The 19,436-nt window shown below is 45.0% G+C and overlaps 1 protein-coding gene across 1 annotated transcript in view; it reads right to left on the bottom strand.

Annotated features, from left to right (window-relative positions):
- EEIG1 (estrogen-induced osteoclastogenesis regulator 1) overlaps window positions 1-19,436 on the bottom strand; it is a 37,169-nt gene that overhangs the window by 9,754 nt on the left and 7,979 nt on the right. The window contains exons 3-6 of the mRNA XM_021551353.4: window positions 6,505-6,625; window positions 6,154-6,183; window positions 2,538-2,654; window positions 2,026-2,072 (exon numbers count right to left, since the gene is read on the bottom strand). Coding sequence (XP_021407028.1) covers window positions 2,026-2,072; window positions 2,538-2,654; window positions 6,154-6,183; window positions 6,505-6,625 — 315 coding nt within the window. The remainder of the gene's footprint in view (window positions 1-2,025; window positions 2,073-2,537; window positions 2,655-6,153; window positions 6,184-6,504; window positions 6,626-19,436) is intronic.

The following is a 19,436-nucleotide window of genomic DNA, read 5'->3' as shown; positions in this document are numbered from 1 at the left end:
TTTCCCTTTTTTAACTGACTATTAAACTCCTTTTCAGTGAAACTGAAGTGTTTTTCCAGCTGTCAGAATTATTTTTCTGGTTATTCCGTGAGCCTGCAACATCCCTTTGTAAATGCTGACTGCAGGGCAGAACTGTGAGTGCCTGGAGCTCCCTCCCTTCCTCCAGAAGTGCTTTTGGGTGGAAGCCACAGCATGTGCAGCGTGGCAAAGTGAATATTCCTGTTGGAGCCCTAACCTCTCTGTAGCCTGAAGTCTGAACTGGAACTAAAGGATCATATTATGGATTTTAAGTGAGGAGTGAGAAAATCTTTTGTCTCACTCAAAGCTCTGAGGGAAGATGTTACATGAGAGGGGATCTCTGCAGTTTTTTGGAAGACAGAATATTTAATGTGGGCAGCTGAATGGCTATAAAGATTTCAGGAAACTCACAGCATGCCTTCACCAGGAAAAAACCCTCCCTAATCACCTTATCATTGATTTGCATGCACCCAGGTGCTTTGGGGACTTTGCTTCACAGGTTTTTAAGGCTTTTACAACCTTAAGCAAGCAAACTGTTCCTGCAGCAGCTGTGGGAGCAGCCCTTTGGTCTGTCAGCTCAGCTGCTCTGCCCCTTCCAACTCCAGGAGGAGAAGGTTCATGGAGTGCTGCAAAAAAATCAGTGCTTGGAAGTGATTTCCCAGCACAGTTTAATTCCTGCCTAACCCTCTAATGAGTGTCATTTACCAGAAGCTCTACTGATCAAGGACTATTCCACATGCAAAGTTTCTATTTTTAGATATTTGCACATCATCAACATAAAAGGGAAAAGTGGGAATGACTGCAAAAATCCTTCAAGAAAATTAGATTTGACTTTCAGACTGAATCTACGTACATTAAATGGATATTTATATCCTATTCTGTGTAATTTTCAGGCATTCTAACAGTGGGACTTGCTTCCATTGCAAAGAAGCAACAGGTATTTTTGTCAGACATTATTACCAGACATCATAGTATCCTAGATTTAAAACATCTGTTACTCCTATAAAGTTAGTGTTTAAGATACTCAAATCTTCTTTATTACACTTTCTCCTGAAGCAGAAATTTTTCAGAATCAGATGACACTGATCTTACGTTCAGAAGTGTCAGAAAATACTGCAGCACTATGGAAAGCCACTCACAAAACAAACCTACCAAAAACTATGCAGCATTTTTAACAAGAATTCGAGCTAATTTATACACTCCAAACTAGCTCCTAAAATGAGACCTTTTAGCCCAGAATAAAACTGCTACAAGAGCTGGCCTCAAGGTAAAGCTTTCTTCTCTCACACTGCTGGGAGGCAACATGAAATATTCCTTTGGGCACATGGCAGCCCTGCTGTGTAGTCACACACCTTCCAGCACACCACAGCAGAGCTGGGACCGTGATGCTGCACTGTGGTGTGAGGGAAGATGTGGCCAGGGAGGGAATTTGTTGATTCACCAACAATTCTTTAAGCAGCAAAACTGCTACCCAGCCTAAGTGTACTTATTCTTTCCTATCATTATGGATTAAAAAACCCCCACATTACTGCAATTTCTCTGCTAATTAATACAAGTTGTGAGCCATGTAGAAAAAAAAATTAAAATGATTCAGCCTTCAAGTATTCTTGTTGCTGTTTCAATCTGAGATCTTTATCCCCTATGGTATGTGCTGAAGCGTGTCCACTTTCAAGACTGTTTTCTTTATTGACCTTTCTCCTCTTGGAGGTCAGTGAACCAAGCCCAGAGCCATGAGAAATTATATCCTTCATGCAAAACAAAGTTTGTAATCAAAATCTACTGGTTTCTAAAACCTAAGTTGCACCAGCAGGGAAAATACTGTGCACTGCAATAATCAAAGCTAGGAAAGCCAGAGCAGAGAACAAAACCAATGAGTAGCACAGGCTGGCTGTACTTTTCTGGTTGATTCAACCAGTTTTTCTCTATTTCCCAATATCAAGTGCATCTTCTCTCCTCCCTTCATCAGTTTTAGTGTCTGCCCAGAATGGGGTACAGCCAGGAACTCACGTTTTGAAGCAGGGGTCCCCAGAGAGCAGGGACATTCCGATTGTGACCTGGAGAGGGGACACAAGGCACATCATTAGCCATGCTGCACTGAGCTCCTCACTTCACAACAGCCAGGAGCTCATGGGCTAGGTGTAAAGATCAGCCAGATCTAGTTCCTTTCCCAGGGAAATCAGCTTCAGGGATTTAGCAAAGTATTTCCCTCCCTGCCCCAAATCCCTGGCATCAGTAACTCCAAGCGGCAGTGGCTCAGCAGGACCACGCTGACAATGCCTTGTAACATTTTCCCTTCCTCCTGTTCCCTTTTTTTGTCAAGGGTCACTGCTTGGCCAAATCAATGCCAAATTATCAAAGGGCAACTCTAATAACGGGAAGCTTCCCAAGTCAGTCTGGCAGCACAAAATCAAAATCTTGACTCTGTACATAACAGGACCTTCTCCCAGGCCTGGCACTGCACTGTGATCTCCCCAGAGCCCTAAGTAGGATTTCTACTGTGTAAGTTCTAGCTGTTGTACCTTTAGGATGGAGTTGTCCTGTCGGGTATTCTTAGTATCATAACCTTCCAGCAAGCAGCAACGCACTGTGGATCCAGAGCCTGCAAATTCTGCCAGGTTTAGATCAGCAAAGCCCAGCTGTAGCCAAGAAAACAATGGAGGGGAAGGTGAGAGAACAGACATTACTCCATAAAGGGATACACAGTGTCACACAGACCAAAGGGACAGAACACATCTGTGAGCACAGGCAGAAACAGGAGCCAGGACACAGAGTGGTGGCTGTGAAGATTCCCTCTTCTTGAGGATGGATTCCTAATCCCAAGCTAGATGGACACTTGGAGGCCTTCAGGAAGTCAAGCCCATGTGGAGGAAGGGTGTACAGTAGTGGTGGTGGCCAGGACAGTGTTAACCAGCCTGCAGCCATTGCATAACCAAGGACATGGAAGGCACTAGGTCAACAATGTGGAAAAAACAGAATCACACATACACAAACACAATAAGGCACTCTTTGTATTGGGCCATCCCAGAATGCAGTGGAGCATGTGAACCAGGAGATGAAAGGATATTGTTACAGGGGAAAGTGACACCATCCTGACAAAAACAACAGACTATGGGCACGGGGAGCTGGAGGCCCAGAGCCATGTAGCACTGCCCGTGCCTCACCCCTCAGAGGCATTTGCTGGGCTAGGCAGCTCCTCCTCAACACTGCTAAGGTTTAACTAGCAAGAGGTTGGTTTGACAGGCAGAAGGGAAGAGAAGTATTTGGAGAGATTTAGTTGTGAGCTCTCTAAACCTTCTGTAACAAGTGGGAAGCAAACAGAGAAGGTGACAAAACTGAAGATCACACACATTTTTAAAAAGGGCACCGATTCCTCCAGAGTAAATACACACACAATGAAGAGCACCTTTGTTTTCCTGCCCTAATCCCTGGTGCATTAACACAGTGTTTTGAACAGAAAAGTTACAGCTTCTTTTATGCACCGCTTTAGGAACAGAAGGCAGTTGTGTCCCATCTCTTCTGATCAGGAGGACATGCTGTACTCTGTATGTGGCCAAAGCATCCAGGCGTGGAGCGTCTGCGTCACAGCAGGAGCAGGTCAGCTCCCAGGGGAACAGGGAACACAGGTGGAGCAGCAGCAGGTCACTGTGCTCTGCAGCACATCCCTTCTGCCCTGCTGCCAACAGCTGGATGACACAACTGAACAGAGAGCCCCAACAGCAGCACCATCCCATGGAATTGTGGTGCCTCTGTCAGCTGAGGAAGCTGGTTGAGAGTCCCAGCACAAAACAGTCACTGCCAGAGGAACCCTGGCTCCCACTGTTCCAAGTCAAGAATCACAGGCTGCTCAAGATATATGATTGAGGCGGAAACACCAGCAAGATCAATATAGCTGCTTCCTTCACCCCTTTCTCAAAGGGGAACTTCTGATGGCAAATGAAAAAGCAAGTGGGATAGAGAGGGAACCTTTTATCAGGAAAAAATAACCTTTCTCCCTCTCTTCTCACTTAAGAATTCCTCTAATGCAAGTGTTTCCTCAGCCCTTGCTGCAGAAATTTCTGTCTCTTCTAGCCAAGGGCTGTGTTGTTTTCTAACTATTCACAGATAAGGAAAAAAAACAATGAATTTTTATCTCTTAGAGATAAACAGGACAGAGGAAAGCCACAGAGGGAGATGCAATCCATCACTGTGACAAAGACACAGCACCACCACACCAGGAGAACAGCATGGCACAGGGGTGGCCCAGACCCAGATCCCTCTTCTTCCAGCACAGCACTAAATTCTGAGAGGAGATCAACACTGCACAGGGTGTGGGAGAACCCTCCAGCAAGCCACACGGTGTGCTGAGGTCAGAAGCTCTTTCAGGAAGCAGACTCCCAGTATATAGAGGAAAGATCCCTTAACAAAAGGATGTTTTCAGATATAACCTTTCAGAATAGTTTCCTTAGTTTTCCAGCCAGCTGATGGTGTTTCTTCCAGCTCAGGGGAAGAGTTTCTGCTTTATCAGTCCTTCCTGTTGCCTTCCGCTCTGTCACCCCTGACACCGAGGTGACATTCACGTCAAACCCGAAGGTGTGCGAGGCACTGGAAACTGCCTGGAGCACAAACAGACCCATCACCCTCAGTCCCTGCTGATGGGGGACCAGGCACAGAGGGCATTCACAAGTTTCATTTTCCTCTACATCTGCTGCCATGACTGGAGAAGTTCTCAGCTGAATAGGACAGTTTAGAAAGGTGGGGACTCATGGTATAAAACGGAAAAATAGCTGCATGGACATGCACCACAGACTTTTGCTAGAAACATTAGGAAGCCCAAATCAGTTCTGTCATGAGAACCTGCGTGGAACATGCCTAGTTCCCAGGGCAAGACTGCAATCTGGTGTGACATCTCTCATTTCTGAGCTGCTTCAGATCATCTTCTCAGAGAACACATCTGTCTTTTTCACAGGAGACCGAGCAAGATACCAGCCCAAGACATGACAAATACTTGAGATTCAGTCTCCAGTTCTGGGCTGGAGGAAGTCAGTCTCTTTCAAATGCCACTAAACACAACTGAAGACTGAGCAAAAAGGAAGTAGGTTAGAACATAACCTGAATAAGGTCTCCAGGTTAACTCTACCATAGAAACGTGCCTTCAGGCTTCCTTTAATTCTGCCTTCCAAATCCTACAGAAAGCTTGAGGATGGACATTGCAGGAGGCAAAGGATGATGCATTTGCTATGTCTCTTCCTCCAGCTATGCTGCTCTCCCTGGACATGCAGCTCTGCAGAATGAATAACCTGCCCACAGTGGGAATTTAGTGAAAGAGAAACTAATGGCCCTAGAGACTATGTCCTAATTAGCAACAAAAAAGGAACAATGCCATACTGCCTTCTCCCACCCAGCACAACAGAACACAGGAGCTAGTGCAGTAGACCCTTCACAGCCAGTTGTCTCCATGGCCTCAGAAAGGATATTGATGAGAAGGAATTCTTACATTGCTGTGTGTGACCAAAGCATCTGTTTATTAGAAACCAGCAGCAGTGACTCATTTTCAAACAAACATCATTTTGGGCACTGTGTGAGCTCAGCTTCTAAGCCAACATTGTCTCTTGATCCAGCACAAGGAGGAGAAGGGGGTGGCCCATTGTCTGTCCCAGAGCACAGGCAAGAAAAACTGAGGAAGGGAACCAAGACTAAGAGCCTTGCTGACCCATTTGGCTTTTGCCTCAGTGTCTCTGGCACCCTGGCAGGCAGTGACTTCTGCTGTAGGCTCCTGCCTGCTCTCCTGAGGCAGTGAGGTGCCTGCCCAGCTGGCTGCTGTGCTCCGGAGAACAGAATTGGAGTCTGTTTCTTTATTAGAGACATGCTGCCAGAAGCCAGAGAGTTCACATCTGACTCAGAACTTCCCCAAAGTTTGAGGACATGCAGATCATCTCTCCAACCCCCCATCTCAAATCCATATCCAGTGCAATCTGGATCCTGTCCCAGCAAGTCGAGTTTTTTGGGAAATCTCTTAACTCAGACTTGAACTAACAAATAATGAATATCTCTCCAGATTGGTCCACTCAACAGCCACTGGTTTCTAATGGGTGTAAAGCACTAGCAGGAGACAAGACCATCTTCACTCTGCTACATTTGCCCTTTCTATTCTCTTACCTTTGAGTAGGTTTTTCCGCCCTTCAGCTCCTATATTGGGAAACAAAACAAAACAGGAAAAGCAGCTATTAGATGTGCTGGGGCAACAGGGGGAAAGTCATTACTCAGTCCTGGAATCTGCTCTCAGGATTCAAAAGCCTCTCTCTCAAGGGTTACCACCACCTTGGTCGCTCCCATCCTCCATCAAGGACTCTTGGAGAGAGAGGCTCTGTTCCAGCATATCCTGCCCCAAACATCTTTTCTTCCCACCACAATCCCCAAAATTTTTCTTGCTCCCAAAAAGCAGCCAATAACCAGCTGCCAGTACGCCACTGGTGGTGCTACCTGCCAGAAGCAAAGCTGGGTGCTCACCTTCCGGACAGACACTCGGCAGATGCAGGGGTCCAGGAGCCCTGTGGCAGGGTTGGCACTCATTTTACACACAAAGGTGAATTTCTTCTTCCAGCGGACACAGTTTTCCTGAACTTCCTCTCTATGAGAATGGAAAAAAAAAAAAAAATCAAATAAAGGTACAAAGCCAAATCAAGACCAGCTATTAAGTATATTTTTTAATGACTGGCATCCTAGCCCATAAAGATCCTCTGCAACAGCTTGGTTCACCTGAAACTGAACCACATAAAGGTGTTAAGTTAGCATCAATCTTTTCCTAGTCAATACAGGTAAAATCCACCCAGGTTACAGGAATACTAATCACCTCATCAACAGAATTTGTCTTTAAAACTCTCACATTTCCTGCTCAGCCGGTTTAGCCCATTCACTGTCCGGCCTATATGGAGGAAATCTCCATACCCAAACTGGGCTGAAGGTTCAGAAGCTTATCTCCCTCCAGCATGTCTGTTTGTACAGCCTCTGCACAGCAAAGTGCTCTGTGTCCTGGCTGGCCTGTCCTTCCCTGCTCCTCGGGCTGGGACTAAGCCAGTGAGGATGGCCAGCCTTGAAGGAGGACAAAAGCACATGTGGAAATGCTCCTGGTGCAAGCAGACAGGGTCACACCAGGCAAACACTGCACTTCAAATCCTGCAGGGGTTCAGCCAGGGAAGAGGTGGTTTTGCTTGCACAGCTTCTGAGCAGACCATCCTGATCTCCAGGGTGAGTGGGCAGCACATGGCTCTGGCATAGCCTGAGCCTGCAGGAGGAAGAGAAGAACCTTCCTGAGTGCAGGAATCACTTCAGGTATCGATCTGTCTTCTGCACAGCCCTCAGGGGAAGCTGGATTTTACCTTTCCAAGGAAGCTGGTTCAAAGGAGCCTGGAAACAAGGTGTGTGGGTGCTTCCACGGGGCTCTGGTTTCCTACTGAGCCTCTACAGGACCTGATCCATTTATGGCTCAGAGCCTGGCCCTCATCCAGCTCAGTTCTCAAAGTAATGAGGCTGGGGAGGAAGGGAAGGCACTGCTGACAGCTGTGAGCAAGCAAGTCTGACTCTTATCTCTCCTCCTAGCACAGGACAAAGGTGCAAGAGCAGCTGATAAACTGTTTGCTTTAGCAGGGAAAGGGAGGCTGCCCACCATCTGACCCAGGCATGGTGTAAGCCAAAGGGCCTGGTGGCAAAGGGGAGAGTGATCAGCTTTGGCAGTGTCTCCACTCCTTCTGGGAAGGAAGGGGAAGAAGCTGTAGCTCACATTCCATTAGGGCAACCTCGAGGTGAGCCCAATGGGACAGATCCAGGGATTCAATCCTGAGCCAGGAGGTCCCTGCTGGTCCTCCAAGACATTACGTGGGACCAAATGTGCCAGCCAAGGCAGACACAGAAAACAGAAAAGGAGTAGCTGACAAAAAACTGAAACCTGTAATCCTCTGTAATGCAGATAAAGGCTGATCATCCCTGTTTAAAACAAGAGAAAACAGAAGGCAACAATTCCTTCAAGGTAGAAAACTTAAATTCCTTCCAGACAGAACTCAGGCTCGCTATTGAAGTCAGAAAAAGTGAGACATCTAAGTGCCAAAAATACCTTTGAATCCGGGATTATTAATTCAAGATGAGATCTGGTTCTCATTACTCCACTCAACTCACCCCAGCTCTCTCAGACAGGAGGAAGAAACATATCCAGAGGGATTAAAAAGGTTTTGCCTATAATAAAATATTCACCATGCCAGCCAAATTAGACATGTTACATTTCAAATATGTGTGCCTTAAACCTGCCTCAATAATAAGCATCCTAAATGACCTAAAGGAAGGAAAAACTCAAGATACAGATGAGAAAATGTATATAACAGAATGGAAAACCACCTGTGAACACGTGCTTCAGAAACACAAGGAAGGTAAAGGGGGATGCAGGAAACACTGAATATTTTAGCAGCATTAGTCACCTTTGGAAAGGAAGTGCTATTTTCTAGAAAGCAAGGCTAATGCTAAAGCTACTACTGACACCAGAGCTCCAAGTGAATGCTGGAAGGCAGCTCCAAGTGAAAGATGTTCAGTCAGACAGCAGCACGCTGAAGCACACTTTGTTCCCAGCCCTGAGCAAAGCTCCAGCTCCTGCCAGACAAGAGCATTCATGGGACTGAGCTCCAGCTCCCAGAGCACATGCCTGGCTCCCACAGCTGCAGGATCATCAGTGCCATCAAGAGCTGCTCCAGCATGCGAGTTTCCTTACTCAGGAGTTCTTGCTGGTTTTACAAAGCAGCCATGATTAAGCATTTGCTGGATGCTGCTAAGTCCAATGAAGGCTAATTACTTCAAAACGTGGTAAAAAGTACTGATTAGCAATACAGAGCTCCATAGCTAATTTGCCTTTAGCCTAAGCTACTCTAACAGACATTCTGCTTCTTATTAAGGATGTACATTGGCTTTCCAGAACTGCTGTAGATACCACACAGTGCAAGGGATTAGGAAAAGGATTTGGGGGTGTTATGTTACCCACAGCACTGTGATCATGAACCTCAGCTGCAGGTGCACACACAGCTTAGGGGTTTTGTGCCTTTGGAACAATCTGCACAGGGCAAGAAGGAGTTTATAAGACAAAATCCAGAGCTGCTTTCCAGTCACAAGTTTCACAATCATTCAAGAATGAATTTCAACAATTTTTTTGGTGGTTTTTTTTTTGTTTTGTTTTAAAGGGTGGGGGCTGGGTCTGTATCATTAGACAGGCAAGCAACAGCTCTATTGTTTCAAACTGAACTCTAAAAAAATTAGTTCCACATTTCCAAAAGATGGCATGTGGAGGAGCAATGGGCTTTGCCTATCCATCTCCCTTCAAGCTATCGTTAGGCTGGTAATTAGAGAACATTAAAAAAGGGACAAAAAAAAAAAAAAAAAAGGAGAACTCAGATGATGAGCAGTTTTGTATTTAGCCCTGGAATATTCTCTGATGTACAATTATGAACCATCATACAGAAACAAAAAAACACCCAAGAAGCCTGGTGATGGCTGCACTGAGAGAAGTCTTCTTTCATCCTAATCACAAGGCAACTAAAAGTAAAGCAGAAACTAACAGTTTAAAACCAGAAGTGTCTAATTTTAAGTTTCACTCTTTATTTGGAGAACCAGAAATAGTTCACACCAATGGCAGGTCTAGGTGCCAATGCAACGGGTCTTCAGAAGTTTTATTTTTAAAAAGCTGTCTGTTTCATTTTGCAAAAAGATTCCCAGAAGGTTGAATCCCTGCCAAGCTAAGCTTTGCCCTCTTCTGACTTCAGACTTATTCAAAGCTGTGTAATTACTCCTTCCAGACCTAAATATACCTCCTCAGAATAAACCAGTGCAATCCTGTGGCAGCTTTTGTGAAAAGTGGAGTTTTAAAAAGAGCTTTGTGAGGTTTTCTAATCCTGGAGCTGCTCATATACCTCTAGCTTGAGGAAGAGCTTTTTGCATCCCTCATCCATCATCCTACATTTCAAGAGAAGATTTACCAGAAAAAGAGCACCTAGAAGATGCTTCACCATAGCATGGTGAGAATTCAAATAATGGGAACGATGCACAGCAAGGCCTACTGCTTTACCTGCTTTTGGAGAGGCAGCAGTGAACTCACGGAAGCCTCCAAGGCCACTTTGGGTTGAGATCTCACACACAGCTCTGGAGACAGGCAGAAAAATGCACAACAAAGAGACCTTAAAGAAGAGATGTTTCCCAGCTGTGGTTTAAGTGCCATGGACAGACTAGCACTGTTACAGAAAGCTACAAGGGTCACTCCAAATTCAAGTTGGTAAAGCAAACACTTACAGAAAAAGGCCACATATACAACCCATGCTATCTTGGGCTACTGTGAAACCTCTCTCCCACATGAAAACCCAGCTAATGAAACACTAGAGCAGAGATTAAAACTTCTATTTACAGACTCAGAGCTGAGTTGTGGGTATCAACCTTCCAACACGCCACCCGCTGAAACACTTTAGCCTTGCTGAAGCATTTAGAAAAGCAGATGTTTCACTCTTGCTTTATGGCAGTTGTCACACAAGACAGTGTCATAAAAAGGCCACAGCCTTACTGGAAGGGCTGCAGCAACAAAAAATAGCTTTTAATGTCAAACCTTTCACTAGAGCAGTATGTCTCAGTCTGATGTTTCATGCATAGGCAAATGTGGGAAAACCTCAGGCTAAATGGGACAGTACAGAGATAAGCACACACACAAAGAGCTTCTTATTCAGATTTACCCCTCCTCGTTACACAGAGGGGAAGGGTAAGCTTTCCTATTTCTGATGCTCAGTCCACATGCTCACTGTCCCCCCTCTGAGATGTGGATCTGTGTCAGAGGCTTCAAGCAGAACTAATCCCCCCCTCAGCAGACCTAGTCCTCTGCACCCTCCTCCTCCCTGGCTCACCGCTGCAGCAGGAGCAGCAGCATCTTATCTGATAAGGCACAGGAGAGATAATACCATTTTAAAGAGGCTGCCAAGCCAACTCCCAGCTCAGATTCTTTTAAGTGCAATAAAAAACAGCCCTTCAAAGGGCCCTGACATACACGCCAGCAGTGGGTCTTTTGGGGAGTAAGGGAACACAATCCCTGCAATGCAGGTACAATCCAATCCCCTCAATCACAGAGAAAGAAAAGATCATGTTATTTCAGCATCTTCAACACCATTTCTTTACACAGCTCTGCTTTTATCTGCAGAGACACAGTTAAAACAGTCCCATCTAATCCCCAGCCCTTCCAAAGGCTGAATTAGAGCAGAATTTCTGACACTTTTGTAGCTTGGAAAAGCCTGGAACAATCCTGCATTTTGCTCCAGAGAAGACAGTTACTATTTTAACTAGGTTATCTAGTGCAAAGCTGTAGGAAAGACCTTTGGTAAATGCAAAGAAAAACCCCTGAAAAGCCTGTTTTAAAACTGACTTTCTAGGATGCTCAGGAACTAGAACACCCCGGCTTTCACACCAAAATATACCCCATCCTACTAACACAGCAGGTCCTGCTACAAACAATGCCTAATCACCACCTATAAAACACAGGAATTACAAAAGTGGGTGAACATAAATATATAATATAAAGCAAGCCCTCATTTAACCATTAGCTGGTTTAGAGTTACAAGCCAGAACCTGCAGGTCTCTCCAAATAATGGGCTTAGGACAGGGCACTTCACGGCAGTACACACGTTATTAAAGAAAAATGCAGCTCTGAGGCTTTGCCATCCTGATGCCTGGCAAGGAAAAGGAGAGGAATCCTTAGGAGCAAGATGCCCTGTGGGCAGACACCACAGGAACGGGTCACATCAGTGAAGCTTAGGGCAGTCACCACCTGCTTAATTTTGTTGTCAAGCTCATGGAGGCCAAACACAGGTAAGAAAGCAGAAGCATACACTGCGTAGCAATAGGTGCTGGGAAGCCCAGTGGAAGCTTCTCATTCCTGTCACATGCCAGGAATGAGAAGTGACACACCATATCCCCTGGGGAACACCTTACAGAATCATTAAAACCAGCTGGATACACAGTGTATGAAATCCTAGTTTAACCTGGAGGTGGACATACGCTTTACAAGTTTACACAGAAGGGCTGTGCCTTCCCCAAGCAGAAGCATGCAAGGGCTGCAGGAACTCCCAACAATAAAGTTACTCTGCTGTGCCTGAGCTTACATCACTGGCCAGGACAACTGCCAACCCAAGGAACTGGACATCTCCCCCTCTGCAAACAACCCCGTATTCTCCAGCTGACAAGTGCTGGTTGTTGTTCAGTAGACATGAGCAGTTATGATGGAAAAATGGCTCAGAGACAGATGATGCAGACTGTGTTACTGAGAGAACTAAGCAAGCCTTTGTCATTTGAAACAAGTCTTATTTGGATGTTTCACTGCAAGTGTTTTAAACAAGGGTTCAGCAGTAAGGTCACTACATCTACCAACCTACTCACAAAATGAACTTTTGAACTCCCAGCAAACCCATTCCAATGGCCCACGGTGAAGAAGGACACCTACACTCTTCTCCCTTGTGGCATCAGCTTACACCTGTTCAGTTTTCCAATTGCACCAGAGCAGTGAGATGTAAAGGCTCCTTAAATGCTAAATGTGTACACCAATGCTTCTAGAATGAACCAATCACACAGCCCAGCATTTTTGAGGGAGAACAAGGCAAGATCCAAAACTTCTGCAGAGCTTCACCTGCTGTCTCAGCTCTACCTCACAGCAGGAGATGGACATACATCCACTTCTGCTGTTCACTGGCAGCTGGGGAGTGGGGAGGAGTGAACAGGGAAGGAAGAGTAGGGGAAAGTCAGCTCAGGAAACCAGATTCCACTTACACAGTTAAGAGCACAGGCTGCTTAATCCTTACTTGACTGGACATAAGACAAATACAAGAAAAAGGATTAATAGCAAATGTACAGGAAAAAAAACAAAAACGCTAATGGAAGAAACTCCAGCCGCAACTGAGAAACCAAGGTAAGGAACAGTCAAGGCAGCTTCACTGGGGGTCAGGGGACAATAATGACAGCACTGAGTATGTGAAAGGCTGCTAAGGAAAGAACTGGAGCAAAAACAATAAGGCAAGCATGAAATAAAAACAGCATTCAAAGAATGATTTAGATATTGTCCTTAGGAGTAAGCTGGTATCTAGCAGGCAAGGGATTGACTTTTTACGGCTTTAACCTTATTTCCAGAAAAAGCCTATTTCTGTAAAGTACATCTTTGAAGCTGTGTGCTACAGTTTCCTCCAAGGCAGTGATCAATCTTGATGAAGGTCCACCAGCACAAGGCAGGGAGTGATAATCCCTCCTGGAGAATGGGGGTGTCAGCCAGTCAATCACCAGAACAAAACCCTCCAGCATCAACACTCCTGGTTGTGTATTAACAGCTTCTTTGAAAGTAATTTAGTTATGTCTGCACTGCAGTCACATGAACCCAGACATGTGTCTTTTGGAAGTGACAGACGTGAAATGCTGCACCTCATGCACTATGTCCCATAGGCAAGAGCTTTCCAGTGCAATTCATCCCATGTACTCCACGTCACTGCACTAGGTAGCCAGGCCCTCCAGTACATTCAGGGCTTCTCAAACCACTGGGAGTTATTCTAGCAGAAATACTTCCAATCGTTCCTTGTATCTATATCTTAAAACTATTAAACTCCTCCTAACATGAATTATGTTAAAAATACCATAAGAAATGAAACAATGGAGGTTATTAAAAAAATCACATGCAGCTGGTGACCAAACACTACAGGAGAAGCTGCATAAGGAAACAAAAATTACGCCATATGGAGAAAGTAACTCACAGAAAAATGACCCTTTAGAACTTGAGCTATAGAACAAGTCAGATAAGTTTTGGAAGGGTAAGCAAGGGTGGAGCAGGGAGAAGGCATGGAGAAATAATTCTAACAGACTTGGCTGCAAGCAGCAAGGGATGGGTACATGGCACTTTAAAGATGGGACGTGCCCAGCAGAGCCACTCTGCTTCGAAGTATTTCTAATTTACGTTCTGTCATCTGGAAGCAAAGAAGAAAAGCTGGACATCGGGAAAACAAATCCAAGAAGGGAGTGTAACAGTAAATGCTGTGCAATCTATTGTTACACACTGTGCTGAAGGCAGACCAACCCAGAGCAAGACACATCCAAGGACTTCTTGCCACATCTACAGAGCACGAGCTCTTTCTGGTCTGAGGCCAGGGATGTGTGCCAGGAGCAAAAACATCACAAGCAAAGAACTACCAAACTCCTAAGTGTAAAGAAAGGAATAACTGGATAGATGACTCAGTTACTAACACACAAGTCGGTAATAACGTACGTATTGAATGTTGAAAGACGCATTTGCTTTTTTGAACTCTCATCAGGCACTGAGTCACCACACCAACTCCTACTTCCATTGTTCCGATAGACTGTGTTGGAGCTGGGCTAGCCAAGAGTGAGCCATGTGCCAGGCTGCCAAGCCCACCACCAGTGTTTTCCTCCCATAAGCAAATCCACAAGGATTTAACTTTCAGAAAAAAACAGAGCAGGTTTCTGCCCTGCAAATTGCACTTGAGTCTGCTCAGGTCAGCCACCAGCTCCCACACTCAGGGTTTTGTATGCCAGTGATCCCTTCACCAGCCTGGCTCACATGTGTTGTTCCTATTCTTTGTGCTACCTTGCAGTTCACATCCACCACGCTTGGAAGAACAAACTCTGGGCCTAAATACCTCTTAGATCTAATATTCCACAACTACAACCACTGAACAGTCAAATCTGCATAAAACAGGCATGAGGACAACTTAACTAAGTTACCTCTTATGAACTCAAACCTACACCTCCCATCCAGCCAGCTAGGCTTACAAGGGGATGAAAAAACCCAAGCTGAGAGAATTTCCTCTTACTGGGGGTGGAAGGCACAGAAGAAGGGGGTGTTCAGGCTCATTACCAATGACTGTATAGTAAACCCCACAAAAATTAAAATAGGGTGAAAAAATCCCAACTCCTCCAGGGCCTGTTGGCCCCTTGGTCAAATCACAATTCAAATCTCCCCTGTGGTTCTAACAGATCGAGGAACTAAAGCTTCAGAAGGTCTCAAAGACTTCAGAAAAACTCTGCAGTTTGCTCTGTACAGATGCTTACAAGACTAAGATAGAATAATACAGTAAATTTCTGAGCTAATATGTGTTTCTGTATCACAACGTGGCTTTTCTCAAAAGCCTTTTCACTTTTGGCAGACCACAGATATAAAAAGAAGATTCGCTGATTATCCATTGCTGTTGTATATTTATAAACTTTCTTCATCCACTAAGTGTTAGCTGTTATTCTGAGAGATTCCAGATTTGGATTTTGCTGACTAAATTTAAACTCCCAGTGAAGAAAGACAGCAATGTAAACTCCACCAAGGAGAACTCTAATGATGTGCTCACTTCACAGGGCACAAGACATGGCTACAAACCTGTATTGTAAGAAAGCTAGCTTTGAACACAAGGTGATGTTATGAAGAAAAAGCCATTTATAAAGAAAAAAGCTACATTTCGAAACAAAAAAAAAAAATCAACACTTGACTCCAAATATGAGAAAAATCCAGACTTGGGTCAATTCAATAGGTCAAGGATTTGCTGGGATAGTAAAACTGGCAAATGAAAACCCAGAAGGGAATCAACACAAGATTAGGAACAACATCACTAACACAAGTGATGTGCAGAGACAAATGTTTTGCCTTTAAGGCAGGTTTAGGGCACGTGAAGACATAATGATGCCAGAATAGTTAAGTGACTTTTTTTGCCAATATCAACCCTGCTTCAACTGGGGAGTTTGCCAATGTAGCTGTACCAGAGAGGTCTTTATAGTGCAAATTAACCTGCACATGAGGCCAAGTTAATTTCTGGAATAATTTCTTTAATATCGTATGATGTAACATCACTGCAATTTGGCTTGAACATGCTAAAGAGTCTCTCAGTAAATAAGCTGCCTCAAGTCAACCCTGGTGCTAAAAGTAGGTTTAGTTACCCAAGAGGTAACACCCAACCATGTTCAGACGTGTTTCCCTATGAGCCTATGAGTAATTTCTATAGAGTACACATTTACTCAAAACAAACACAATAGCCCAGGAGAAGGGCTGCTGTTAACAGCAGCTCTTTCATTCCAGGATCAACACAGGTGTTTTGTGATGGCTCCTTTCTAGAGGCACCACTCAGCAGAACAAACCAGGTGACCAGTTTTATGGACAAGGTTCAAGCATGTTTTCCCTGAACCTCTGTCCCCTCCATCAATATCTATCACTGCTGGTGTTTATCAGTAAAAAGGGCACTCGGCAGGAGAGGTTTGCAAATGAGAAGAGGCTGCTGAGTAAAGCTTGTTGACCCTGACTCAACACTGTACTAGTGGTGATGGGCTGGGACTCCTAACTCAGCCTCTCCCATCTCTCCCTTCCCTTCTGCCCCAGTTTCAGTGTCAGAGCTAGCAAGGAGATAAAAGGGTCTAAGACACAGCAGTTAGAGCTGATTTCTCTCCTCTGGAGCCAGAGCTGCAGACAAACACAATTCTCTAAGAACAGCCAATATCTCATGGTGCCACTTGTCCTAATGAGAGAAAGGTAATTTCATATATTACATCTTGTTTAAAAGCAGAATATGAGGGAGCTCTGCATTTAGTGCCAGCAGCAAGTGCTGGTTAAGACTTTGGAAGATGTCAGCACAGGATCCCACTGCAGGAGCAGGTTTCTGAGGATCAGTAAGCCTTTACCTCCTCTGTGGCTGTTACCACAAGCTGCATTCAGGCATGCTCCCTGGATTCTCCCCTGCTGACAGCAAATGACATTGGAGATGTACTGCATCACTTCTGGAGGGAAAACAACAGGCAGGTTTGTTTTGAGAGAACAGATGCACTTGCACTTATGGCAGGAAAAGTCATCACTATAAATCTACATCAGAAATGGACCTTAAAGAGAACAGGAGCCACAGTTATCATCAGCTACTCCCTATCCAGCACAAAAAGGGTGTTCAACAAAGCAGAAAGGCAGCAAAGGACAGCAACAGTGGTAGGAAATACACTCCTCCACAGCACAGTTTCCCTTGCAGCAAAGAGCACTGCAGGCTACTGAAGGTACAAACGAGCAGCACTGCGCTTGTTAGAATTTGACATTTATATAGATGCAGTATCCTGGTGTTACCAGAACAGGCCAGTGACAGAAGCCAGGGAAAGCTTTCCTGCAGAGGGGTTACTGCATAATTAATCTGTAACACAGGCAAGCAGACTACCTCTGCTCAGCTTTATTGCTTAGCCTGGAAGCAGGACGCTGCACTAGCCAGGGCTGACTGGTTCCAGCAAGGCTGCCTAAGTGCAAATGGGATTGCTTCATCTCTGAGCAATGGAGCATTAACAGCTCTGGAAAAACTGCTGAATTATAAATATCCTACTGGCCTCCCTCATATTCTCTGACATGCAGGCACAGCCTAAGCGAGGATGGGAAGAACAGCAGGAACTAGCAGGAGAAATAGGCATGATGGAAACACAACTAAACTGGAAACCCTCTTCTCAACCTACACAGGTGCAAACAAAAGCCCACTGAACACCATGATGCCACACCCACCTCACCTTTGCTGTCTCAAGCACAGATAAAGCTTTAAAGTGTGATACAATGCCAGGTAAAAAAAAAAAAAAAAATCTCTATGCCACGGTTTTTTCCAGAGAAGTGCTTCCTTCCTTCTCTCCTGGCCATCTGCATTTTTATTCTGATGAACAATATTATCCCTTAAAGGTTGGAAACAGAAGTGACCAGACAGAGAACAAGACAACCCAACCACATGACCTCTGTAGGTCTCTAAAGCTGTATTGCTAATTAGTGCTGCAGCTTTCTAGCCCTTCCAGGACAGTAAATCCACAGACTCTTTTCTTTCCTTCCTCGTAAACACTCACAGTGCTTTCAGGCTGAACAGGCAGAGTTCATTTCTTATTTAAAGTACAGCATACAGCAGTAAAGGTATTTTTAGCTTACTCCTATCTCCTACTACAGCATGGGACCTCCTTCGAGGCCTCCTCCCACCAATGAGGTAGGATAAGTCTGGCCAAAGGAAAGGCATAATCCTGCTCTCCTGCCAGCTCAGCTACTCGCTCTCCGCAGGGAGTGTGGCCTCTATAAATGCTACTGCTTATGTGGAACATACTGTCTCTTCTACACCTGCCTCCTCCCAATCCTTTCATCGCTATGTGCTTCCTCTTCATTGTCTTCCTCACCCTCATAACTCCACCCCAGCTCCTTGGCCTTATCCACTGAGCTACAGGGGTGACCCATGTGAAGCACGTGACAATGACACCCACGACAATCAGCGATTTCTAATCGTGCACAACAATTCCCTTTCTTGCTCATCAGATTAAAAATACACCAAACAAGAAGGCTGTTCATGCAGTGAACACTGGCACAACTGTTTGTCTAGTGCGAAGTGCCTTTCAAACCCAGGCACTAAAATGAGATGCCGAGTCCCACTGTATGGTACCAGAGGGATGATGATGCCAAGTCTGGAGTTACAACAGCGACGTGCATCGTGTCTCCCAGCAAGTGCACTTGGCACAACATGAATAAACTGCAAGAGGAAAAAAATAAAGTCTTTCACCCTGCAGGGCAAGCAGCTGGTACTGGGGTGGGCTGACACATCCTGAAATAACACCTGAAATTATCACCTTTACAGCACGGATTACTGACACAACTTCATGGGATGCTACAGAAGAAACGTGCAGATCCAAATGTTGGTCCAGGGAACTTCTAAAAGATTCCTAATTATTAATCAATAACCCAGCTATGAAATAATTCCTGAGCCATTTCAGAGTAGGCTGCAAGCAGAGTGAAGAGCTGGCAGCCCACAGAGGATGCAGAACATATCCTGTTTGAAGAAGGGAGGTCACACACAGAGCCACATCCGCCTGTCCTCACACGGATGAGGCCTCACAGAGCCACACACACAGGTGGGTGCTGCAGGGTTCACCATCCCACACTGCCAGGCCTGAAGTGAGGGAGGTTTGTGATCTGAGAAGACATTGAGCTCTTTCGTAAAACATTACCAGATGTAGTTTCCTGCAATAAAATAATAATAAGAAATAAATCCATACCTGCCTCATTTATCTAGAAACTGGTAACAGAACAACTTGCCACTGGCAACTCATGGCCTATTAAAATACCAACCACTGAGCAGAGAGACTACAGGCTGCCAAAGGCATGCATGAACTCCTCAGAAATTCAGCTACAAAGCTAGAGCCAACCTAATGGCAGCTCAAAAGCACAAAGAATAAAGATACTGGAAGCCCTTTAGGTTTTTCCCTGTATTTCAGGAATAAACATATGTCTTAAAGGAACAGGGCCACTCTCACCTACCTTCCCTGATTCTCAGGAAGAACTGATGGTATTGTCACCCTGCAAATTAAGTGGGCCACAGAGCCCTGGTTTCCCAGCAGAACATTAATTTTCAATGAGTAATTTT

This window comes from Lonchura striata, chromosome 17, assembly GCF_050655825.1.
Source record: "Lonchura striata isolate lonStrDom1 chromosome 17, ASM5065582v1, whole genome shotgun sequence".
NCBI lineage: Eukaryota > Metazoa > Chordata > Aves > Passeriformes > Estrildidae > Lonchura > Lonchura striata.
This window is presented reverse-complemented; position numbering and strand designations above follow the sequence as displayed.